At 42.6% G+C, this 26,365-nt stretch overlaps 1 protein-coding gene across 3 annotated transcripts; it reads left to right on the top strand.

Annotated features, from left to right (window-relative positions):
- The first annotated feature begins 70 nt into the window (after positions 1-70).
- Positions 71-26,265, top strand: PDCD11 (programmed cell death 11). Of its 3 annotated transcripts, none has more exons than XM_027672244.1 (36): positions 71-161; positions 1,063-1,174; positions 1,749-1,880; positions 2,061-2,228; positions 3,126-3,287; positions 3,910-4,033; positions 4,402-4,583; positions 5,114-5,221; positions 5,700-5,906; positions 6,232-6,356; positions 6,961-7,021; positions 7,710-7,856; positions 7,980-8,231; positions 9,113-9,256; positions 9,955-10,155; positions 10,710-10,880; positions 11,262-11,478; positions 13,588-13,740; positions 14,747-14,862; positions 15,030-15,547; positions 15,993-16,055; positions 16,529-16,637; positions 17,138-17,227; positions 17,557-17,659; positions 18,174-18,351; positions 19,012-19,068; positions 19,839-19,961; positions 20,825-20,947; positions 21,132-21,327; positions 21,672-21,794; positions 22,096-22,239; positions 23,059-23,309; positions 23,914-24,082; positions 24,351-24,504; positions 25,058-25,223; positions 25,839-26,265. In XM_027672244.1, the coding sequence occupies exons 2-36, from the start codon at positions 1,073-1,075 to the stop codon at positions 26,008-26,010; spliced, it is 5,511 nt and encodes a 1,836-aa protein (XP_027528045.1). In that variant the 5' UTR covers positions 71-161; positions 1,063-1,072; the 3' UTR covers positions 26,011-26,265. The 3 variants fall into 3 exon arrangements, with proteins under 3 accessions (XP_027528045.1, XP_027528043.1, XP_027528044.1); XM_027672242.1 differs by having other exon boundaries at positions 15,027-15,547; XM_027672243.1 differs by having other exon boundaries at positions 78-161; positions 1,066-1,174; positions 15,027-15,547.
- Positions 26,266-26,365: the final 100 nt, after the last annotated feature.

Raw genomic sequence — 26,365 nt, 5'->3', positions numbered from 1 at the left:
TCCGCCCCCTTTTTCCTGAGGGGCAGTGACGTCACTTCCGACCGACCTTTGACCTTCACCCCGTGCGTTGCTTCCGCCCGGCGCGTCGCGTGCGCCTCACGATCCCGGCGCCGATCCCGCTCCTCTCGCCCGGGCTTCCCCACGGGAGCGACCCGGGACAGGTAAGAGTGTCAGCCCTGCCCGCTCCAGTGGGACTCTGCTGCCGGCCGTGAGGAGCTGTCTGTGTTGCTTGGCGAGCCCTTAGGTGAAGCTTGCCTTGATGAACTTTAGTTTTGTCATGTGTTTTCACGTTTACAGGAGTTTTATATGTCCTACAGACAGCATAGTGTTTCAGCGCTGATTTCTGTAGAAGTACTGTTGGCTAATAATAATGGTATAAATAATAGCATGAGCATAATAATAATAACAATATAAGTAATAAATAAGAATAGCTGCAACTAATACTACTTACTGTTATTTATTAGTAGTAATAACGTGTTCATTGTGACCTCATAAATAAGATGTTGTTTACGGATTGAAACAATAAGGTTAAACATCCATTGTGTACCTCTGTGCATATACTTGCAGCTTGCACAAAGAGGTATCAAATTATATTAACCTTTATGAGTAGTATCCAAAAAGTAAAAATGCAGACCAAGTTTAAGTAGTGTTTTGCTCACAGCTTTCTTCTTGATGACTGAACCTAGTAATTTCAACTTGTGCACTGAATATAATAAATATTGGTTTAGGAAATTTATGGGTAAAGCAGACTTATGAATACATATTCAGTGTGTCTAAATGCTTTAGAAATGAATACTTTAATACTTCAGTCTAGTAGAATTGGACAATAATAAGAAATGTTAGGGATGTGCATATTGAGATGGACTACTGCAATACTTCAGTTTAGTCAAATGTTAAATACATTTGGATGAGAGTTGCTGTTTTGTCACTGACTACCTATAGAGCAGCCATCCCAAATCTTTCTTTGTTTAGGGATAGTGCACTCTTATGTCTCTTCGGTGTTTGTGAGGAACAAGTGTAACAACTGTACATTTCACCTGTGTTTTACCATTTGTCCCATAGCAGTGCAAGCATGGCGTCTTTGGAAGAAAACTTTCCTCGAGGGGGTATCCAGAAAAAACCTGCAGAGGGAAAAGCATCCAAGCCAAAATTAGAGCAGGACAATTTGTTTGATGTACGTTGTTTGCATGTTCTTGGTTAACTTCTCAGAGCTCTTCTGCTGTCAGAATTTGACCTGCAGTCCTTCCTACCTGTTATTTCTACAGTAAACTATAGAAGGCACTCCCAGGAATAGATTACTGCTGACATTCACCTTTCTCCTAATCTCTTTAAGATCTCTAATGTCTGATGGATGTTGAATGTGATGACAGAGAAATTTCAGTCAAAATTGTCGATCAGGCTTTAGCTTTTAAACTTACCACAAGTATCTTATCCCAAAGTGCTGTGTAGCAAGGCTGACGTTACTGGATATAGGCTAAATTTGGTCTTTCTGTTAGAGTGTAGTGCAGATCATTTGTTTCCATTCCCAAGATTCATAAATTTATAAATAATGAACCTCAGTCTAAAGAAGATACTTTGTAAGACTTGCATGTAGACAGACATATAGCAGTAAGCAAGGCGGTTCTCTTTTTTCCTCTAGTCCTAGTATTTTCTTCTGATTTTATTCATGGCAGCAGAGTTCTGCCTTAATGCAAAGTTTATATCTTTATCCGCTTTTATTTTTTCCCTCTCTGCTTATAAACTGCTAGGTTCACCATGAAGAAAAGTCCCAGAAAAGAAAAAGGAGCCAAAAGGATCAAGGAAAGCAGAAAAAGTTCAAGGCAGACAAAACAGCCGCTGCTAAAGACAATGTTGTGGATATTGGACCACTCACAATTCAGGTTGATGCATAAGTTTTTGAATTTGTGTGTATCTCTTTTCCGGGCTGCATAAAAATGGCATTTTCTTCCTCCCTAAACCTGTAAAATGTATCAGTGATTCCGTACAAAACCGTGTTTATCGCCCTGTTATCAGTGGCTTGCCAAGATGTCCATAGTGTGCTATTCTTTCTGCTTTCCCAGGCGCTGTGTGAGGACATGCTTCTCCTTGGGTGTATAAAGGAGGTCAGTGACTATGAGCTGGTCATCAGTTTACCCAATGGTCTTTTGGGATTTGTGCCGATCACGCAGATCAGCGATGCCTACAGCAAACTGCTGAGCCAGCAGGTGGCCCAAGGAGAACTCCCAGAGGTAAGACCTTGGGCTGGGGCTGTGATCTGTGCCCGGAACTAAGGAGTGTTAATACCTCAGAACCAACCCTGAGGTCTTGCTCAGGAGTCTGATGTCTGATCACCAGTCTCACAGCTGACTTGATTTTGATCACCTGCAGCCCTTAGCCTTGGCTAAATAATCCTTGAGCTTTGTAAACAGCCTGTTGAACATAAAGAGATTTTTTGTTACCTCTCTGCTGCTGAAGCTAAATACTGATCCCTGGCTGTAGGCAACAATGGGAAGAAGTTAGGGAGTTGATTGGAAAATGATGTGAGGGTGGAAGCATTTCTCAGGGGCCCGGGGAAGAACACGGTCCTTGCAGTTTAGCTGTCTCTTGGCACGTGCCATGTGCTGCTGCGTGGTGCTAACATAGGCTGACCTTGTTTTGGAACCTGCTTTTCCAAGCTGACTTTGCAGTGATCCTGATAAAGGCTGATTGCTAGAAAGAAAGAGCATGGCGTAATCTGTTACCCTGTCTCTGGTGTCAGCAGTCCATAAGTTTTCCCAAGGTGTTGTGGATGTGGGATCTGCACTACCCCTTTGGTGGTGGTGTTTTTCTCTGCTAAAGAAGGAGGTGAGAGTAGGGTCACTGTAAGCCTTGGAGATGTTTCCTCAGCTGCAGTCTCCTAAACTCCAGTGTTCGTTTTTAAGCAAAGCCTGTCAGTCTTGCTGACATAACACAGTGTCATCCCTGACTCTGTTGAGATCCTGCCATTTGTGGCATTTCCTGCTTTTTATTGTAGTGTTGACAGAGAAACAGGACTTTCCTAATGGATTTTGTTTTCAAAAGTTACTTCAGTAATGAATTCTGGCCTTCTTATATTATTTGATATTGTAAAATTTGTATGTTTCTCTCTTGATCATCTTGCTGGGCAGGGCTTGAATTCGCTCTCGGACATGTATTCTCCAGGGACACTGGTCAGGTGCATCGTGACCAGCGTTGAGAAAAGTGATGATGGACGTCGCAGCATCAAATTATCGATTGACCCCAAGAAGGTCAATAAGGGCCTGAATGCCTTGGCACTAGCAACAGGCATGGTATGTTTTCTGGGTCTGTCACAGCCCCTCTAGGCACTTGCACGGTTTGTGGAGAACATTTTAGTTTTTGGTTGCACGGGATCAGAGCAGCATGTGGAGCTGCTCCCACTGTGGAAGAGACCTGGAGGGGAGAGGGTGGTATTGGTTCTTGTCTTCAAGTTGTCACTCATGAAATCCGTTCACCAGATTCTGTTTCAGTATGGACAAGTTATTTAATTATTTCTTCCTGAGTAGATTTCTTTGTTATTTTTGCGGAGAGTAATATACAACGTGCCTTGCAGAGGTGCTTGGTTGTTTAGGTTTTGTGTTTGTACCTGTATGACTGTAGGCATGTGCCTGCAATTAGAGCACCTGCTATTTTTGAGCATCACAGTTTTTTTCCTACTGGTTTGTGAGCTCCATACATGCATAGTTGGATAAGGGTAGAGTTGAGATCTCACTGCCAGATGAGCTGTGTAGTAAGAAAGAATGTAGTGTTCTTTCTGCAGCTCTGGAAAACTTAGTTCTCTGTCCATATAAAAGAAGTAAGTACTTGGATGGGGAATCTCTTACCAGATGTGCATTCTTTAAAGACTCAGCTGTTTTGTCATGTTACTGAGTTGCAGTGCTTCCCTCCCAACAGCTGCTCTCTGGCTCTGTATCTAGTGTGGAAGACCATGGCTACCTCATAGATATTGGAGTCAGTGGGACTCATGCTTTCCTGCCTCATGAGAAAGCCAAAAATTACATCAAAGCACTCAAGAGAGGTAAGAAGAAGTGCAGGAGGATCTGTTGGGGTTAAAATGGAGGTGGAGAATGACAGGGATTAAAGCGTGTTACATCTGTAGTGTTAGTGCACCTTGGTGGGATTGGGTCAAGGTGGAGTCTTTGCAGATTGCTGAAAATAGCAGTTTTGTGACTGGTCTGCAACAAGCCTTTGTGGTTCAGTCTGGGTTCTGACAGACAACATTACTGTTCCAAGCCCATCCAACCCTGCTGGCAGTAAACTTCACTTAGGTTGAGAGGAGTTATAACCTCTTCAAATAGAGGGAACTCTGAAAAAGCATTGGAAAGAGTGGAGGGGAATCCCTGAGTGTTCCTGGTGGAGGTTTTATGGTGTGACTTGTCTTTGTAGGGCCTGACTTGAAAATAGGCCAGAACCTGACCTGTGTCATCGTGGAAGTGAAGAACGAGGGCAGAGTGGTCTGTTTGTCCATTGATCGGTCAGAGGTTGCTGCATCCCTTGCCACAGAGAAACAGAACTGGGCACTCTCTAACTTACTGCCAGGGCTGGTGGTGAAAGCTCGAGTGCAGAAGGTAAGCTCTGGTTTGGGTTTCTTTTGTTGAATGTGTTTCTTTTGAGCCTTGTTGAAGGCAGGAGACAGGCGAAACAGAGACAGAAGTTTATGGTGTGGAACATTTCTGTTTGGGCTCTTAACATTAGCTGACATTATTATCTGCTAGACACTCCCTCCACCACATTCACCTGAGGCCTGATCTCTGTTCTGGTTGTGATGCCATAAGTATAAAGGCTTCAGCCTGAAGTTGTTCTGCTTGAAGCAGAACAGGATTCTTTTTGTGCTTCTCTGGCCTTTTCCTAGGTAAAGTATTCAACTGGGTAGCAGTAGTCTTCAGGGTATACGCAGCATTATCAAAAAATTAAAGGATTGTTTTTGCAACACAGTGTACAAAGCAGAATTTTTAGCAGTTTTCCTGTCTCTTATGATGTGCTTGTTGATTAACACTGACAGTGCTTTTTTTTTGAAATGTGTGAACTACTCTCTGTTTGTGCTGCATGAAAACTTGAGTGCAAATTTTTTTTGACACCTTTTTCTTCCCCTTCCTAGGTGACCCCGTTTGGAATGAAACTGACATTTCTGTCTTACTTCACTGGCATAGTGGATTTCATGCACATGGACCCAGAGAAATCCATGAACTATTCTCCAGATCAAGTGGTAAGGAGGGTGGAGGATGGCTGGAGTTGGTATGTTGCTTACACCATCTCTTACCTTCTCCAACATTTCTGTGGAATTATCTCTGAATCTTACTACTGATAGCTCTCTTTCCCACCTTTTACTTGAATTACTATCATGGCTGCTTTAGAGCTGTGAACAGCAAAGCCATTCCTGGGTTACTGGAAGACTTATTTAGAAAGCCTGAGAGACTTGCAAGGGATAGAAACACAACTTGTGTGGTCATGTTCCCCTCCCTACATTAATACCAGACTAGTCTGTAAACAACAGACAAAAGCAAAAAATCCCTGCTCAGTAAAGCTGTTAGAGCTGAAGCGATGACCTAGTTTAATACTGGAAAATGCTTGTATGTGGACAAAGAGTTCAAGTACCAAGCAGAATGTCTAAAAGCATGAGTGATGTGCCTCTCTCCTGTTTTGCTTACAAACCTGTGTGTAATGAACACACCATCTTCTCCCAGGTGAAGGCTTGCATCCTGTCTGTGCACCCCGGCTCCAAGGCGGTGCGGCTCACACTGCGTCCGGCCTTCCTCCACCCCGGGGGATCCCCCAACCAGCTCTCCAGTGACCGTGTGGGGGCCGTGGTGGAGGAGTCCACAGTGAAAGCTTTCTACAAGCAGTTTGGTGCCCTCTTTGAGCTCGATGATGGCACTCTCGCCTTTGCACGGGTAAGTACCAGGCTGGTGGGGCAAGGCCTCCATATCTATCTAAGCCTCCTGGGAAAGCAGGCTAGTAGGAGGTTTTATTTTCTACCTGTGTGCTCTTTGGGAGGCAATACAAACAAATTAAGATATCATGGAAGATATTTGTCAAATCGTACATCCCCCGTTGTTTGAATTGAAATGTATGAGGGCTGTTGTGGAAGAGCTGGTAAAATCTGCTGCACAAAGAAATGTTAGAGGAACAAGTTTGTCAAATGCTGCCACTTCAACCTAAAATCTGTATCAGTGCTTCCAGTTTCCAAACACTAACTTGTAATTTCTTTGTTTCTAGTTGAAGCATCTTTCAAAGAACAGAAAATCGTTTAAACCTGGGGCATTTAAGGCAGGATGCAAACACAAATGTCGGATCATTGACTACAGCCTGATGGATGAGATGTGTCTTGTGTCTCTGAAGTAGTAAGTATCAAGGACAGTTATAGAAAATTGGTTGAAGGGTGTGGCTGAGAGTGGAAAATATTACATTGCTTTGCTGGACTGGAACTTGCCATTTGGGGGTTTTGACTTGTATTTCTGTGTCCCATTAGGTTGTATAGGCATCTTGCATATCTTCCCCATACTCTTTGGAATTGAGGCACAATCTATATAGTTGGTGAGCTGAGGCACAGGGAGGCTAAATTACTTCTACCAAGGTCAAGTCAGAAGACTATGGCTGAACAGGAAATTGAATCTTGATCTTTCAGCTCATTTGGCTCCTCCTTCTTAGTATTTCCATCTGTGTGGCTTTAAGCAAAGCAGATGATGGGTTCTCCTTTCATGGGGCCGTACCTGTGTGACTGTCACCTGGAATGGAGCTGGGTGAACCTCCCTGAACTTTATGTCCGGAGAGCTATTTCGGGAGATAGGTCAGTTGGAGTAAAACACAGAACTTTGGAGTTGCAGAGCACTGGGTAGTGTGTTGAATAATGGATATTTGGGACAAGTCAAAAAGGGGACTGTCTTGTCTTATCCTTGATTTGCTTCAAGTTGACTGATTGGTCTTCTCTTTGTGTCTCTTTCCTAGTCAGATTATTGAAGCACGGTTTCTGCAATACCAAGATATCCACACAGGTGATGTGGTGCAGGTGAGTTTCTGAAGGACTTATGCAGTACTGTTTGGCCATTAGGCTGAGGACAATAATGTAGCTAATGAGTATTTCTTCTGTCTAATATGTATGTGCAATTTACAGTGCAGACTAGTGAGATGAAAATGAGAAAAACCTTTCCTTGCAGGACTTAATTAATGGAATGCAATACTTTTCCCCAATTTTTTTCAGATTTTTGTTCATGATGTGGCCAAGGCAATCAAATTTTAGCCATGGTCAGTCTTCTATTTATGGTCATGAATACCTTTTTAGAAAGACTTGAGTGAAAGAAACTAAACCTCACCTTGCACTCCAAGTAAAAGTTGGTTTATGAACCATCACAATCAGCTGATGGACAGAAAGTTACTCAGTTATGATCATTCTCGTGTCTGAGTCACGGCTGTGTTGGATATGTCTATGGAAACAGTTCTAGTTTTCCAGAGTCATTAGGGCTTTTGCAAAAGTAGCTTATGTTTAAGGAGAAGAGGCTGTACAACAACCAGAGTATATAAAAGTTAATGGGTCAGATTGGTTGGGTGAAGCATAAGTTGGTCTAAGATTACCAGTTTTTTGAACGTGATTAGATTTGGTGACAATAGGTACTGTAGTGTCTTGGCTGTTGCCTACCTGTGCAGAGTCTGTTTTTCATGCTGAATTTACCAATTGTTTCCTCTGTTTTGGGCTCTAGGGCAAAGTGCTTTCTCTGAAACCCATTGGAATGCAGGTGAAAGTAGCTGATGGGATTAGAGGACTTGTGCCATCCATCCATCTTGCTGATGTGACCCTGAAGCAGCCTGAGAAGAAGTACAACATAGGAGATGAAGTCAAGTGTCGGGTGAGAGCTGTCAGACAGGATCTTCAGCTGCTTTGCACTCTTCTGTTCTGAGTATTTAGCAGCTGGATTGATCAGGAAAGGGCTGACATGCTTTTTGAACCTTTTTGTGCTCCATTCTTGCAGGTGCTAGAGTGCAATCCTGCAGGAAAGAAGCTGATCCTTACTCTAAAGAAAAGTCTCATCCAGTCAAAGCTTCCAGTCCTCACAAATTATGAAGATGCAAAACCAGGTCTGATCACACATGGCTTTGTGGTGTGTGCAAGGGAGTTTGGCTGCATTGTGAAGTTCTATAATGATGTCAAAGGTCTGGTACCTAAGAATGAGCTGAGCTCAGAACCCATATCTTGTCCGGATAAAGTCTTCTATGAAGGCCAGGTAATTAATGTACCTACGCTGTGCTGTGTGTTTGAATGCAAAATGGAAATCTGCAGTTCACTCCAACGTGGGTTTTTCCCCGAGGAACCAGCTACACCAAGAGATGTTTATGTCCTTTCACTTAACTACTTAATCATGCTCCATTTAAGCAGATTAGGCTGTAAAAAGGGCAGCTCTTCTTCAAGTATGTCATAGGCTTGACTTTTTTCTGGGCCCTCTCTGTTCTGATGTGTGGGAGGCAGCATGGTGTGTGATGCAGGGACTACATGTGGTTGAGTTACTTAGATCTCAGTAGAAGTTTTGGGGTTCTAGGCTGCAGTTTCTTCTAAGGAAGTTAGAACTCTTAACTACAGAATCATAAGTATGTCATTTTCTGCCTCTGCATTATTGTGGTTTTCCTGTTGGTTTCAAATCCCAAGCACTTGGGAACCATGTTGTTCACCGAGTTCTGGTCTTTGTTGTGGACAAGCTTATAGCGATCTCAGCTATCTTCATTATTTTTTTCTGGTGCTTTTGTTTGTCTTTAATCCTGCTGTTTCTTGGCTGGCTAAGGAGGAAGGCAATTTTCTAGTCAAGTTTTCTGACTGCAGATCCAGACAGAGGTCTGAATTTTATTCTCAACTCTGCAACAGAGCTGCTACATACTTTTAGCAAGTCATTTGATTATGTACTTCTGTTTTCTGTCTGTGTGATCAGAAGGACTTCAGTCTCTGGTTGAACCTGTTAAGTTGTAGTCAGTGGCCTGCTATCCTGAGTTATGAGAGAAAAGTGTGCTGTGTATGTATTTTCCTGTCTCATTCTGTATGTGGTAGCACACTGAGGAGAGTCACCTCAATTAAACTTCTGTTTTATCTTTTTTTTTTTTTTTTTTTTTGCTGCAGGTTGTTAAAGTAATGGTTTTAAAATGTGAGCCCCAGCAGGAAAGACTCTTGTTGTCCTTCAGGTTATCAAGCAAGTCGGGCCCTGAGGACAAAAGGGAATGTACTTCAAAGGAAAAACAGGAAGTGAAATATCAAATAGGAGAGGTATTGAATTCAATGACTGATTCCTTTTTTACCTTTTCCTGCTCATTTTCCATATGATTTGATATCACTGTGAACAACTTTACTTCAAGGAAAGCTGATGGTGGTCAGGAAATAGCATTAAATGTGCATTTCTTATTGTGGGGTTGGCTTCCTGGATCAAAAAGAGTATCTCTGGTTTGAGACATCAGGATAAAGGACTCCCAGGACAGTCTTTCTAGATGTACCAATTAGTGCTCCTACTCCTAGGTGGAGTCCTGTTTTTTTCCTGGATGCTGCTGATGTTCTCACTCCAAAAGCTGCTGCTTTTGCTCCCTGGAAAAAGACAACATCAGAGAAATGTTTTGAAACGCTTCCTTGTTGTCTTTGCAATGAACACTTTCCAACTCCCTGCAGATACTGTTAATGCAGGAACAGGACAGTTCTAGATTACATTATTCCTTTCACCCTTCAAATAAAAAGTCACAACCAAGAGAATGTTTCTAGCTCTTTATTTTTCTGGGAGTTGAGAATTAGTTTTTATTTTACTATCAATGTTGACATGCTTTTTAGGCTCAGCCCTGTTGATGTGAGAATTTCTCATATATGCCTGGGAGGTGACGTCAGAGCCCCTGCAGCACAGCATTTGGTACCCTGTGCATCAAAAGAGATAACTTCAAAAACAATTGGAATTTTATATTGCTGTATTGTTCTCTTTTCAGATAGTTGATGTGAAAGTCTTGAAGAAGAAAGATAATGGGTTAGAAGTTTCTATCTTAGAAGATGAAGACAATATGGTTGCCTGGATCCCCACACAGCACCTCTCTGACTTTGTTGCTACCTCCAAGCTCCTGTGGCACTGTCTTCAAGAAGGAGATGTCCTGCCCAGGGTTATGTGTCTAAGTGACAAGGGAGAGCACATTGTATCCTTTGCCACCTGAACCAGTCAAACAAACTGGGGGGAATGTGGCATCTGCCAGGAATCCAGAGTATCTGCAACAAACAGAAGATACACTAGTTAGTGTGTTGAAGTAGAAGTGCCTGTCAAGCTAGTGGTACTTCAAAGAGTCATTATAACTTGTGCTAAAAGTGAGGCTCATCTGCTAGAATCCCTTCAGAACCAGGACTTGGTTGTGAATTGGCTGATTTTCCCAGCCAGCTTCTGGGCTGTTAATCTTATCACAACCTTAGCAAAGGTTGCTGTTCTTATACCCAAAATCAGAATTGAAAAGTTAGGAAGTTGATATTTCTGGTATGTGGAGCATGTATCTTCAGTGCTGAGCAACTTCAAAGACATCAGTTGCTAATTTTTGTGTGGAGAGATCAAGACAGAAATTGGAATTGCCACACTTACAGCTTCTGTATTCTGTAGGTTGCAACAAGTGCTCTAGCCCAATGGTTAGCAGCACCAAGAGGTTTGCTTGGCATCATGCTCCTTTCATTCATCTTTTCTCATTTTTCTTAATTGGTTGTTCAGATCTTGAGCAGAAAGTCTGCAGTGATTTCTGCTGTACAGGAGGAGCAAGTTGTGAGAAGCTTCTCTGAAATCCAGCCTGGCATGCTGTTGACTGGTTATGTGAGGAATGTGATGCCCTTTGGGGTGTTTGTGGAGTTCCCTTTTGGTGTGACAGGACTGGCACCCAAAGTGGTAAGCGATGCCTTCACTGCAGTAAGCAGCATGTGTGTGATGAGGCTGCTTGAAACACGCTTTTAGCAAGGGAGGGAACAACTGGGTTGCAGACCCTGCATTTGCACAGCTTCCTTCCTGTAGGGTAAAAGGTTTTAGGTTCGCATTTTAATTCACTTCCAAAGTGAAACAAAGGGCTTTATTCAAGTGGGCTTAAGCTTCAACAAGGACTTCACATGGTTTCAGTAATTAATTTTAATCGATGGGGCTTTGTTAGTCTGTGTTAATTTCTCTTATGCATTTTCAAGAAGTTTTAGCTCAAACCCTTCTGAATAGCACTGTGGGTGGTTGATAGGTAGCAGCTGTGCTCAGTGACCTTTGTCCCTTGTTTCCTTTGCACAGAGCATGAGTGACAAGTTTGTGACAGACACCAAGGACCACTTTGTGGTGGGACAGACTGTGATTGCGAAGGTGATGAGCACTGATGAGGAGAAGCAGCGTGTGCTCCTCAATCTGAAGGTGTCAGAGTGCAGCTCGGGTGATTCTGCTGCAGAGAGCTTTGCCCTCCTGAATCAATATTTCAAGGAGCTGAAAGAAATCAGGGACTTGGTGAAAAGAGGTAAAAGATTGCACATGTTCTGCTAAAGGGGATCATGTCAAAAAAAAGGAGGTCTAAAGGAACAAGAAGGGAAAACCATTTTCTTTTAAGTGAAAAAAAAGTCAGTTCAAGCAAAGACTTCACTTCCAAGAGTAGCTTATTAGAAGAAAGATGTGTATGCAGTGTCTGCCATTAACAAGGGGCTTTTTGGAAGTACAGCTGAAACAAACCAAAGAAGCTGCTCTTTTCTCTGAAGTTTGCTAGGTCTCTTGCTTTTATTTTTGGGTTGAAGCTTAGATAATTGAAATAAGGGGATAGATAGATACACTGTGAGGTCCATGTACCAAAAGAGGAAGGGAGATAGAATGGTACAAAAGGATGGTTTCCATGAAGGGCATGGAGCTGGTAATAAGGAAGGCCAGGATAAGACTGGATGTTCTCTGAACCAGAACCTTTCTCCAGGCTTGTTTGTTTTGAAACTGGCAATGGTTAATTTTTAGTACTCTCTGCTCTTGTATTTTAAGAGCCTTAACCTGCAGACCTGATTTTTTTGGTCATCTGTCAGATGTTGAACTCTAAAGAGCTTATGGATATTGAGCAAGCTGTGAAACTTACCTAATGTGCCAGTAGAGGTGGAAGTGTATGGTTTTGTTGTGGTTTTGGTTTTGGTTTTTTAAGTGGGAGAGTGACTCGTGGAAGTCTAGGAGTTTATTTCTGTGTGCCTGAGTGCATCGCTGCTAAGCACCAGTGAAGCAAAACAGGCTGCTCAATGCTCAAACGTGAAATTCCCCCAATGCCTGAAAAGGGAGTGATTATAAGCAATATGGGAGGCTCTCATTGCGTGCAAACTCATGTTTTAGAAGCAGGCACTTGAGACCTACCCCTGGTAATTACTTAGTTTAGAAAAAACAGTACTGGTGCCTGGATAGTAGGGTGATAGATATATAAGAACGAGCGTGGACATCATATCAATTTTCTGTACTGAAAATTGATGGAAGAACCCAAGTCAGTGCATCAGTGTAACTAGCTGTGACATTAGAAAGGCTGGGCAAGTTATCTGTCTGATGGCAGTGATTTTTTTCCCCTGGTGCTTTCTGAACAACAGTACATCTATATAAAGTGAAGGAAGCTTTTGGAGGGCTAAAATACTAAAGGAGAAGGCTTTGTTTTAAGAAGGATTTCCTTCCTTGCGTATTACACACAGCAGGCAGCAGGTGCTCTTACTGTGTTTAGGCAAATAGGACTAGCTTTGTCCATCAAAATGAGGAGGAATCATTAACAATTAATGATGTATTATTTGTATGCTGGTAACTCATACCTGATGAGAAATTACCATTTCTACCTTATTCTAACGGTGCTTTTTTAACAGTGACAGTGAAGGACTTTTTACCGCAGTCAGGAACTGTTCCTGCTTTATGTTACAGAAATGTGCATTTGTGCATGCTGTGATCTTCAAGTTGTTTTTTATTGTTGATATTTGGGTGTGGGATGCCTGATTTGCACAGAGGAAGTTTTCAACTGCCCTGAACCTTCACCAGGATCTGCTTAACTAGAAAGTCCAAGGCACTCAAGTGCTTGTGCTAACCCAAACCCAGCACTCACATGAGCATGAGTTTGTTCAGATAGATTTGCCTACTTGTATTACAGGTCCTCCAGCAAAGGTTTTCTCACACGCTGTTTTTCTAGTGTTATGTACACTGAATGTATTGCAGTTGATTTTAGCAAATTCTGACTTTGCCTTTTTAGATTCTTCTTATATCCAGTATTTTTTAATGTTTTGTTACCTATAATTGTGAAGTGGCAGGTCTGTTTTGTGGTTTTAGTATTAATCTACTTTGCTTTCACCTTTTTCTATATGCAATGCTGTGTGCCAGTGTTTCTATAAGACTGGAAATATTCTCTCCAAAGTTATCAGATCCTTATTGTCAGAAAAATGTTTCTACTTTGATTAACTCTTATAATTGACTTTTTATTTCTACAAATTCAGGAGCCTAAACTTTGTTTTCCCTTACAAAGGTGGATATAGATGCTTGCTCATGCACCATTGAGTAAATGTGGAGGATTGTCTTTGTTTTGCAAAGAAACAACGGAGGTAAAACTGACTTCCCGCTTTTCCTTCCCTTAATTTAGGGGAGCCCAGCATGGCCCAAGGCCTTTGTGAGTTGGTGCCTGGGAAGGAGCTGCAGCTGGTCGTGCAGGATGTAAGGGAGGATGGCTCAGCACTGTTCAGTGGCAGCTGTGTCACAGGATTGACTGTAACCGCCACTCGCTACCATGTGGGAGGTGAGGTCCTTCCTTACCTTGTATTGGTTTTCAGTCTTGTACTTTAAAACTTCTGTCCTGAAATGAATTCTGCTGATGGGGAACTAACATGGGAGGAGTCTGATCAGAGTATGGATGGCTTTGAAGAGTAGTTTAGTTTCTTAATGTCTTGCCAACCCATTTGTGTGATTCAGAAAACTTAATATAAACCTACCTGTGCCTCTGTTAATCCTGCCTCATATTTTGGGCATCTTGTAAAGTCTAGTTTGTGCCCTGAGATCCTTAGTTGAACCATACTGTGTATAGACAAAGTATTAATACAAGCTTTCATGTTTTTTTCCTTTTTGCTTTAGAATGATATTTCTTGTATGCTCTGTCTGAAATTGCTGCCAATTTCTCTTGAAAATCTATGTGACTTTAAAGCAGGACTGCAGTTTCAGTATTTTTGTAATTAAATCAGAAAAGTGTCATACTATGCAGAAGCAAACAAGTACATGCTGAGGTAATGAATATACTAGTGAAAGCAAGATAAACTGCTAACTTCAGCAGGAGTAATAGCAATTTTGTGTTCAGAAGAGTTTTTTGTTTTCTTGTTTTTTTCTTTTCCTTTTTTTCCTTAGCAACAGACAGACTAAGGATAGTTTCATGCAAATGTTAGGAAGATCTTTTTCAAAACCTATATTATCTTAAATTTGTTTTTAGTCAGCCTTGTCTGCATTATTTAAGAATTGTATCTTCATAAAATCAATTTAGCTTTTCCATGAAAGCATCAGACTTTTTTGCAAATAAAATGCTCCCTTTTTTTTTCTCATTGCCATTAATGTTGGAAGAATCTTTTCTTTTCTTAAAGAGACTTATTATACATTTGGTACTAAGTTGACTTTGTAACTCAGGTACCATAGTAATTATGCAGTTTTTGGTCTCCAGGAAATTAAACCCTTCCTATTTGTCATGTTGCCTTCCCATTTGTCTCAGTTGCTCAGAATTCTCTGTCACCAGGATATAAGCTCTTTATTCTCATTTATAGATAAAAATATTGTCCCTGGTAAGAAAATGAAGGCATTGGTTCTTCATGTGGATGCCCCCACATCCGAGGTGTATGTTTCTCTTCGGGAAGAACTGTTAAAGCAAAGACCCAAGCGAGTATGTGTTCAGTTTTTGGATCTGTGTGTTTCTGTTTGCCTGGCAAACTCTCCGTGATTAATAAATGTCAAGGGGGGGCTGTTTCCTCTTTTAGAACTCTGGGAGAGAGGGTGGAGGGAATCAAAATCTCAGCAGGAGAGGTGACTATCTCCATTTCTGTCTAGCGGCTCAGAGAGAACTCCCAGCACTCTGCCGTTGTGCAGCACATCACAGAACAGTTTGCCCTGGTGTCCCTGTTGGAAACAGGCCAGCTGGCAGCTGTGCCCATCCCGTCTCACTTCAACGACACCTTCCGCTTTGACTCAGAAAAACTGAAGGTGGGACAAACAATCTCTGCAACCTTAAGAGCGGTGAAAGAGAATGACCACGGGGTCTTGTTAGCAGTGCAAGGCCCAGCAAAGAAGAATTTTTTTGTGAGAGTCCGGAATGAATCTGAGACAGTATTAGAAGAGATGCTTCCTGCTGTGAAACACTCGCTTTCCCCAGGGGATATTGTTACTGGGACCATTAAATCCGTCAAACCAACCCATGTTACAGTTGCTATTGATGACAAGCTGACAGGTTCAATCCATGCATCCCGGATTCTGGATGAAGTGCCCATAGGCTCTTTTCCAACGTTTACTCTGAAAGCTGGACAGAAGGTGACTGCTCGAGTCATTGGAGTTAGAGATGTGAATACTCACAGGTGGGAAAACATTTACATGATATCCCTTCTGGGGGAATGCAAGGGGTGAAACAGTTACTCAATTCAGATCATTTAGGCCATTTCCTCAGTCAGCAGATGCTGGTACAGCTGCCTTTGCTGGAATAGTTGAGGCTTGAGGAAATGTGCTATTATATTTCATGCCAGATCCAGGTTTCAGTGAATTATCTTTCTGCTTGTGTTGCTGTATTTATCTTGAGTATAGATTGCAAGGAAGAAAGATGTCTAAATTTGAGCTAAATTTGCTGGAGTATTTTGGTTACTTAAACTGCCATTGAAATAATGCTAGGAAGAACTGGAACTGGAAGGCTCTGGTAGTTTTAGAGGGCTTGCACCTGGGTTTTCTTGCCAGTACAGAGGGATTAAATGTGGGTGACTGGGGCCTGGGGAGAGCATGAGGAACTCTGATCCTTTTCCTCTTCTTTAGGTACCTGCCCATCACCCATCCACACTTCACTCAATCCATTCCAGAGCTCAGCATTCGACCAAGGTGAGTGTTGGCCTCTTTGTGTCTGCAGATGCTTCACAGACTTTGTATCCTTGAAGGTTCCCTCCCTTGTACCTCCCATTTGTGAAGGAGCTGGCTTTGAGCAGGGACTTCCACATGTATGCAAGTGAGGCAAGGCCTCTTACTCTCTCTTTCACGCTAAGTTGGGTCTGGGAGTTGTGTTCTCCTAGCACATGTGCTCTTGTAGTGCATGATTTCCTTTGAATGTCCTTTTGGCTTCAGGTTCTGACAATCTGGACTTTATCATATCTAGTCATCTCAGAAAGATTCCCTCTTATGGCCAGGGAAGAATTAATTCCTTGCAGAAAGATGCGGCTGGGAGGGGATGGGGATGAATGTCACAAAGACATTGTCATGGTACTGGTTCACCATAATTTCCCAGGCTTCTAACTTCCATCTTCATCATTAGGACCAAAGCTGTGTCACTGATGTCCTCTTTCTTTTTTTGCAAACAGTGAAAAAGAAGGGGAAGTCACAGCAATGCTGAACCTTAAAGAAGACAATGCCTGCAAGAAACTTGGACTCTACAGTGTGGGACAAACAGTCACCTGTTTTGTAAAAAAGGTGAGGTCAGAGTCTTCTTAGGAAATGTGCTAGAGGAGGCAGCAAGTGCAGGTGTCTTCAGGGGCTTTAGCTAAACACCCTAAACACTGACACTATTATTAACTGTGAGAGTGGCCCATACCAAATGCAGTGTCTTACAGGGAAAGTAGGAGAAAGAAGTCAAACTGTTCTGTACTTGATGGAATCAAGCCAACTTATCTTCTTCAACATGCCTGTTTGTTGCCAGCAGTTGCTTCCCACCTTGCACTTGAGCAAAATGGCCTTTGAGTCTGCCACAAACTGCACTCACTGCTGATCCCCTGTGTGCACTTGCCTGTAAACCACAGCAGTGTTATGCTTGTAAGAGTAGACTCCAAATCACCATTTTTGCTGGGTGAAAAAGCCAAGGCTGGACTAATTCTTTCTAGCCTTAAAAATTTCTGAAAAATTTCTGCCAGGAAAGGTTTTTTTTCCCCCCAAGGTATCATGCTGTCTTTTCTGGTTATTTCATGTCTTCTTAGTATAACATCCTCAAAAATTGGCTGGAGGTAGAAGTCGCCCCTGACATTCGAGGAAGAGTTCCTCATCTGCTGCTGTCTATGAACACCAAGGTAAGAGGCTGTTACAGGTGAGCTACACAGATTTTTTTTTTTTAATTGTGCTCATGGCCACAAGTAGTGACTGCAAACACTTCTGACATCCGTGTGAACTCATAACCCAGCGCTCTGCCCTTTGGGCATCGCTGCCCCTCACTGACAAGTGAGTACTGTGCCTGTAGCTTGTTTGGCTCAGGGTAGCAGAGCCATTGGAGCAATGCTGAGCTATCAGTCAAATGTGCACATTAAAGATGTGTATAGAAAGTGTAAAAGTTCATAGAAGAAACACCTGTCAAGAGTTGTACATTTTCTGAAAATAAGTGGAAATATGTCTTTTCTTTCAGGTCTTAAAACATCCAGAAAAGAGCTTTAAAATTGGCCAGGCAATATCAGCTACAGTGACTGGAACAGATGTCACAGAAACAAACCTCTGCTTATCACTCACAGGTATTGTGGAGCATTAACAGCAGGACCCCACCACATACAATCCTTTACTCAGAGGTGGGTCATCAGGTGAAGATGTTACACTCCAGAGCCAAGCTGTACCTTCTTGTAGAACAGAAAACTAACCCCTGGGACCCTGACCTAAATGTAACAGCATGTAAGACAAGAGAGGTCAGACCTTTAGACCAAAGAATCACTTTCCTACTGTCTCTGACTGAAACTCTTCTCTGAGCCCTTGTAAACATATTCAGTTCTGCTCTCAGACATGAGATGGTACATTTGTCAACATTTGACAGTTATTCTGGATCTTGGAATTGTGCAACTAGGGTTGGCCTAGTTTTGACTACCAAGGCAAATGTTGCTGTGAACTGAGAGATTTCATAGACTGCACCTTGCCAAAAGCTGGTGGGTTCGATATGTAACTAAGACAACTAAAATTAGCTTCACTGACTTATTACTCCCGCTGCTTCATATTTTCAAGTGTTATGAAGCCCTCTCCCTCCTTCACTTTTTCCAGGAATTCAGTCACTGGAGCAGGGCACTATCACTGTAGGCATGGTAACAAAGGTGACTCCACATGTCGGTTTGACCATTGCACTGCCAGGTGGGAAGACTGGCAAAGTCAGCGTCTTTCACCTGAATGATACTTACACAGAGAATCCTTTGGGTAACTTCAAAGTTGGCAAGATTGTCAGGTCAGTAATTCTCTTCCTTGTTCCCTCAGGCTTTAAAGCTTAGAAATATCTCCCTTTGGTGAGAGGCTTTCCACTGCCATAAGATGATGCCAGACTGTAAGGTCCAGTCTGTGCCTAAGAAGTAATGCTGACTTGCCTTATGTGCATTTGGGTGAAAGTATTGTACTTTCCATTTGTGAAGAAGTCCCTTTTCAGCTCCCTTCTCTGGCTGTCTTTTTGAGAGTAGCTACTCTCTTAGCTAAGGTGCTGATGGGACTGAGGGAAGCCAGGTATCCCAGCTCTGCTTTGAATTGCCTGTTTGGCAATTCAGTTGTCTTTACATTTGTAATGCACAAGTAATTGCATTTCCCTGCTTCACAGACTTTTTGGGAATGCTGGAGAGTGCAACAGGCCAAGTGATTCAGATGTAACAATCTTTAACTGTTTTGTATTAGCAATTGAGACTCAGTCAAGTAAGTACATGTGTTTCAAAAAGCCCTTTCACTGATTTTATGAACTGTTGTGTCATGCTGGTTTACATTAGACAGTAAGTGCTCAAAGGAACAGAATGCTTTGTTTCCTCCAGAGCTGCATTCTGCCAGTGAAAATATCTATTTCCAACACGTGGCTTTTTTTAATGGGTTAAAAAGCTTTGTTTTCTCCCCTTACTTTCCCATGCAGGTGTTACATCCTCTCCAACGAGAACGGCAAAATCCAGTTATCTCTCCGGCAATCCCGGTATGTGTCTTCCCTTCCTACTAGGGAAGAAAAGGATAGTGAAATACGGTAACCATTGGTTTGGGCACATCGGTGTAAAGTGTTAAAAGGACAAGGACTACATATTTTTTAAGGGATGATACTTGTTCCTACATCAGAATAACTTTCCTGTATCAGCAAACATGGAAGTGTCTGACACTTAATGTAAAGCTGCTCAAGTGGGTTCAGATTTAATTTCTGTTTATCATAGTTCCTAGGCCTGACTTCTCTTGTTTGTTTGTTTATTTGGGAAGAAAGGGAAAGTTCTGCCATTGAATTTGCAATACAAACATGTTATGCTTCAGTGTTCAGCTGCATTTTAACCATTTTGATTACATAGCAGACTTAGCCCTAAATATCTCTTAAAACCGAGCCTCTTGCTTTGTCTTCCTTGTTGAACAAAAATATGTAAACCATGTGGAATGAAGTATCTTAGAAATAAGTGGGGCAAAAACCAAGCAAATGATGTGCAGAATTTCAGCCAGCATTTTACTCTCCTCATTTTCATAGAGGAAGCCAGGCTCATCTGTTTGGCTTTGTTTGCAGCAGCATGTATATTCCCTGCTGCTACATATATCTTGGCAGAGATGCTGGTAGTCCATTAGTACATTTGAATAAACTGAAGGGTGTCTCTGATTCAGAATGTTTTCCAGAGAGTACTAGCTGTTGTTAATACTGATCTATTTTTTGATATCCAGAGCAGTGTGGATTATTCAGGAAAGTGCTGTAGCTTCTAACCTCTTTTCTTTCAGGCTGAATCCAAAGATCTACAGCAAAGTAGAAGATGCTGAAATAACATGTATTAAGGATGTTAAAAAAGGCCAGCTAGTGAGAGGCTATGTCAAATCAATCACTCCATCAGGTGTATTCTTTGGGTGAGTAGCCTAATGTGGTGGGGTCACCTTGGCTGAACGCCAGGTGCCCACCCAGCCACTCTATCCCTCCCCTTCCCAGCCAGACAGGAGAGAGAGTAAGGTGGGAAAAGAAAACAACACAAATTGTGGGTTGCGATAAAGCAGTTTATATTTATGCAAAAAAGAAAGCAAAAGCAGTGTGCACAAAGCAGGAGCCAGCAGTTAATCTCTACTTCCCATGAGCAGCGGTGGTTGGCCACTTCTCTGAGAAGCAGGGCTCCAGCACACATAAGGGTTGTCAGCAGGCAGCCATCAGAGACAGTGAGTGCCTCCGGTCCTGCTCCTTGCCTCAGCTTTTATATCTGTGTTGATGCCATATGGTATGGAATATCCCCTTGGTCAGTGTGGGTCAGCTGGCCTACTTGTGTCCCCTCCCAGGATCTCGCCCTCGATTGAAGAAGGAATGTTACAGTGCTGTGCTCAGCAGTAACCAAATCGTGGGTGTGTTATCAACACCCCTCTAGCTACCAATGCAGAGCAAGGCACTGTGAGGGCTACTATGGGGAAATAAATTCTGGCTCAGCCAGACCCACCACACCTAAGAATATTATTCTGGCAGGTGATGTGTTTTGGAGAACTTACTTAGAATGTACAATTGTGGAATCTTGTTTGGGTGCTGTCTCTGGCATAATGTGATGTCGCAAAATGAATTTCCTCCTGGAAGTCGAATTGTCATTGATACTTTCTTGAGCCTATGAAATTAAAGTAGGGAAAGTTTGTGTGACACTATACAGAACTAGTGATGCCACAAATACAATCACTGCACCTTATTTCCCCCTCTCCCCCCATGGAATATTTATTTTTGGTTTTCTTCCTCTTCTCAGCTTGTCTGCTTCTCTTCTGGGCCGAATCCTGTTCCAGAATGTTTCTCCTTACTTTGTACAGAAACACTCCATATATGAAAAATACCTGCCTGAAGGAAAGCTGCTCACTGCTAAAGTGCTTGGGTAGGTCCAATGTTCTTTAAAAGGGACCATGAATTAAGAGAAAGGAGACAATGGAGGAGGAGAGGATGGAAAAAGGGAGGATAAAAGACGAGAAGGTTTGAAAGAATTTCAGATACTTGCAGTCATTGTAAGTGCTCTGATTTTTTTCTTCTTTTGTCCTGCTACTCCTGCCAATGAACCACAGTGTAAATGGAAAAGAAAAACATATTGAGCTTTCTCTCCTGCCCGAGGACACTGGGATGCCAAGTGTCTTGCCTGAATCCCTAGGCCTACCACAGTATGGTGCAGAGGAGGAGAAAAGAGAGGCGCATGGTAAGAAAAAAAGTGAAGAGCCTAAGCTGAAGACAAAAAGGAGAAGAGAAAACTCTGAAAGTGGGCAGGTATGAATGTGATTGCACAGCTCATGCTAAAAGATTTCTTTGGCTTAAATACTGAAGGGACTAGGAAGATCCACTGAGATGAGGCTGAGGAATTATACAGACTTGGAAAAAAAATTAAATTGCATTCTTATGTTGCCTGTGTGGCATGTCCTTTTGGTCTTGACACCCTGATGTAGGTGAGCGTGGGTTTATTATCTGCTGTCTCTGTTATGTGAGAGGATAGTGGAAGATGTTCTGCCGGGGCATTGCCCTCTCTCTGCTCTCAGGCTCTTAGTGATAAGAATTGCCTTTAAGATCATCACAGTTGTTGCTCTCCACCATCCATTCATTTCCCCTTCTTGCAGGAGGCGAAGCCAAAAAAAAGGAAGATCTGCCCAGCAGATGAAAATGACAGTGGAATTGAGGTATATTACCGTGAGGAGGATGAGGATGACCAGGAGGAAGAGGCAGCTAAAAAGAAATCTGAGGTGAGAAGTTTGGAGGAGCCTGAAATGACTTTCTAGCTCTATTGAGATGTCAGTTCTGCCTTGGATAACAATAAGTATCATTGCTGCAGATAGGAGTGATACAATCTGAAAATGGCTTGAGATAGATTGGGTTTAAATTACAGCAAAGGTGACCACAGAGTTAATGTTTTTGCTAGTAGGCTGCTTGCAAGTGTAAGAAGTCAATAGTAGTGGCCAGAGAGATGCCACAAGCAAGGAGCAGTTGTCTGATCTTACTGTAAAAACTTAAAATTCAGGGCATTTTCTATCTTCCTACAAACAGATAAGGAAACCTGGTGAAGCTCCCAGGCTGCAGGTTTCCATGGGCTTCACCTGGGACGAGGACATGAATGCAATGGATATACCTCTGGTGAATCAGAAGGAAGAAAGCTCAGAGAGTGAGGAGGAGGAGGATCCACAGTCCAAGGTACTGTATTCTAATGTTGTCTGCATAGGAGACACCAAACAGTGGCTGCAATGTGATGTTTTGGTATTTGCATGTCTGTCTGCCCCATAGCAAAGCCTTCTAACCCAAGGGGACATCTCTGACAGCCGACACAGAACTTGTTTAACTACTCCGAACTCTTCTCAAATTATAGTCCTCTTATTTAGAAAAACACCAAAAAAAATCTTCTTTTATGCTCTAACTTCTAGAAGAGTATTCCAGTGTGAGCAATTCAGCAAAATCAGAAACCAGCTCATGAAATCCTTTCATGATTGATCTTCAGGATTTCCCCTGTCCTTCAAAACTCACATCTGTGAAGGCCATAGATGGCCAATGCTTTGTTGCCCAAGGTAACAAGGCAGAGAACTATGGCACTGTCAGTTCCCAATTTAGATCTGAGTCACCCTAGTGATCCAGCACCATGCCCCAATCTTGCACAATTTCTTCCCATGTATCCTGGATTTTTATGGAGTGAAAGATAGTGGTGAGTATTGGCCTGGATGGTAAAGATGGAAGAATGAGAGGGAAGTGTGAATCCTGCAGCTAGGGGTGCTAAACTAACAAAGTATTTGGACCCTCAATGTATTTCATTAAAAGAAAAGGCATTTAATTTACTGCTGCTCTTTCTTGAGGTGTGAACAGTGCATGGAGGAGTGGAGTGTGTGTACCATTTTCCTCTTATCTTAAGCAATTTGCTTCATCTCTTCCTGAGGAAACTGCCTATCCTTGGACATAGTGAGGCCTGCCTATTCCCACATGAAGTGCCTGCACTTCCTCAGTCTTCCTGTTTTGCTCTTTCAGTTAAAGAAAAAAACAAAGAAGGAGAAGGAGCTAGAGAAGCAGAAGAAGGAGAAGGAGCTTTGCAAAGTAGAGGCAGCTCTGATGGACCCCAGTCGACAGCCCCAGTCAGCAGATGACTTTGACCGCCTGGTGCTGAGCAGTCCCAACAGTTCCATCCTCTGGCTGCAGTACATGGCTTTCCACCTCCAGGCTACAGAGATTGAGAAGGCCAGAGCTGTAGCAGAGAGAGCGCTTAAAACAATCTCTTTCAGGTAATAATGAGGCTCGTGATGGGGTAGTTGTGAAAGAACACTGGTAGTATCAGTATATGTGGAGTGGCAGAGTCTGTTTCAGTGAGCTCAGAAGGATTAAATGGTAGCAATTGTCAGCTGGTCCTTTGAAGGTCTGGCATAAGACACCACAGTTGGCCTACAGCTGACCTGCTGCAGCTCACGAGCACAGTAACTCCCAAAGGTGGTACTGGGTGCACAGACATTCTTCTGAGCAGTCAGAAGGGTTTGGAAGAGCATAATGCTTTCAGTGATGTTGTCCTTAAATCAAAACATGAAACAAACTGTGAAACTCTTGTTGCTTTTGCCATAGGGCTGCACCTTAAATCATCTCTACTGCATGATTAAGTATATTGTGCTTTCTTGAATCATCCTTGTGGTTTTTAATTACAAACAACAGTGATCAAAAATTGTAGTGTGAAACAACTGCTATACTCTATTCCAAAAGTGGTGTTTCAGGGAGCAGTATGTCCTCTTTCTTTGTCCTGGAGGCAGACTGCAAGTTAATGAGTGTATGTAGGGTGGTTTGCAAAACCTGTTGAAGACTGGCAAAAGGCTAAATATTCTTGTTCATATCTGCTTTAAGGGAAGAACAGGAGAAGCTGAATGTCTGGGTAGCTCTGCTGAACTTGGAGAACATGTATGGTACTGAGGAGACACTGATGAAGGTCTTTGAGAGAGCTGTCCAATACAATGAGCCTCTGAAAGTCTTCCAACATCTGTGTGACATCTATGCCAATTCTGAGAAGTACAAGGTAAGGTAGTGCAGGCAGGTGCCAGGCACATATCCCGTTCAGTCATGCCAGTAAACTTTGAATGCTGGCTGTGTGAGCTTCCAGCTGGCAGATGTTAGGCCTGTCCTGTTCCTAACTGGAATTAATAGTTATGATTGACAGTGGACAAGGATGCATTGATGCTTTTCTGTCATAAGTGTTTGGAGATACCTGGCCTAAGAATAAGAGTTTTAAAGCTACAAGTCTTAGTTATGAATCTGTGTGATCTAACCCAACTCTGCCCTTCCAGCAAGCAGAAGAATTGTACCACACAATGCTGAAGCGTTTTCGTCAGGAGAAATCCGTGTGGCTGAAATACGCCTCATTCCTCTTGAAGCAAGGCCAGACTGAGGCTACACACAGACTTTTGGAGCGTGCTCTCAAGGCTTTGCCCACAAAAGAACGTAAGCACTGTGCCCCATCCTGAATGTGGATCTTAATGGTGACAGGTCTCCAGAGATGGGCCGCTCTCTGATATCTCTGCCTGTGACACCATTTGTAATAAGTGAAAAGTGCAACCAGTTGATGCTGAACAAACTGCCTTTGTCTCTCAGGAGGGGAAATATCAAGCTGGATGTCAATGCTAAATCCACCTGTAATAGAATTTGCTGTGATACACAAAAGCAAAGCACTCAGAGAAAAGGCAGCTTTGAGTTTTACAGCCATTCACTTGGTCTAGTCCTAGGTTTGTGGGGCTGCCTGTAGATGCTGCATGATACATTTTGAATGTAAGAACAAACCTCTCCTGCCGAGAGCTGAAATGGGAAGTGAACTGTGACCCTTCTCTCTCCCACTTTGATTCCATCTTAGTCCAGGACCACTTTACAACAGAACCTTTTGTTTCTGGGTAGAGATGGTTCTGTCTCTATGCTTGCCTCTGTTTGTGTCATTATCACTTGTGTTTGTTCATGTGGAGAGAGCTGCTGTGATACCCTAAGATATCATTACTTGTTCCAGATGTGGATGTCATTTCAAGGTTTGCACAGCTGGAGTTCCGTTTTGAGGACACAGAGCATGCCAAGGCCCTCTTTGAGAGCACCCTCAGTAGCTATCCCAAGCGGACAGACATTTGGTCCATCTACATGGACATCATGATCAAACATGGCAGCCAGAAGGAAGTGCGGTGAGTTGTGGTGCACCAGGCTGGGAAGGGGCAGAACACAGTGTCTGGAGGGACACTCAAAAAGAGCAGAGGTGCCCTGCAGTGTGAGGTTGTACAGGGCTTCCCAGAGCAGAGCAAAAAAGAATTTTTATCACCTAGACAAAGTCTTTGCTGGGACTGAGGAGACTCCAAAGAGTTCCATAAGACAGAGGTAGTCTGATTGGTCTGCATGACAGAAACTAGAGGCCTTGCACTGAGGTTCATCTGTCCCTCTGGAGAGATTGCCTTGTATCTGAAGGGTGAGATCAAGCCCTTTTATATCTCGTAGCTTTTTTTTTCTATTTTCTGAGAGTTGATGAAAGGAAGTAATTATCCACATCTACTTAATGAATGCAGGGTCCAATACAGTGAATGGATCTTTGCTTAAGTTGACCAGGAGCCTTAGAGTTCTGAAAGCAAATAGAAAGCTTCTACTTTGAGATTTTGGCCGATTGTCAGGAATCTCTTCAAGCACAAGCACTTCACTGCAGATTGTGTATTTCCCCTGACTTTCTGCTTGTTGTTAAGACAGGGTACAGGGCTTGTATTGAGTGCTGCCACTGACACAGCGATCTGAATCACTTTGGTTTCTTGCAGGGACATCTTTGAGAGGGTCATACACCTGAGCTTGGCACCAAAGAAGATGAAATTCTTCTTCAAACGCTACCTGGATTATGAAAAGAAATTTGGTACAGCAGAAAGTGTCCTGGCTGTTAAAAAAGCAGCACTTGAGTATGTGGAGACCAAGAGTTCCCTTACTGACACCTAAATATGGTGCAAGTAAAAGCAGAGAGACTTGACTCTCCATGCACTGTGGGAACTGAGAATGTGGAGTTCTGCTGTGACTGTCCATGGACAGTGAATTTCTGGAGAGTGTTGGTCTATGACCAAACCAGTCTGGAAAGAACAAACAATGAAATGGAATGATTTGGTAAAGGTTTGCAGCTTTGTCCAGATGTTACAAATAATCCTACTCTGTTGATGACACATTTTTAAATACAGACTGTTTTATATTCAATAGAAATATCAGCCATACCTGTTCTACTTTCTGGGGGAGATGGTGCAGTTATGGTGCACTGATTTTAAGTACAATAAAGTCTTATAAATGGATTTCTCTCACTGTC

The sequence above is a fragment of the Neopelma chrysocephalum genome, unplaced genomic scaffold, assembly GCF_003984885.1.
Source record: "Neopelma chrysocephalum unplaced genomic scaffold, ASM398488v2 Primary Assembly neopelma1_97390, whole genome shotgun sequence".
Classification (NCBI taxonomy): domain Eukaryota; kingdom Metazoa; phylum Chordata; class Aves; order Passeriformes; family Pipridae; genus Neopelma; species Neopelma chrysocephalum.
The sequence above is the reverse complement of the archived record's forward strand: the minus strand, read 5'-3'. Positions and strand labels throughout refer to the sequence as shown.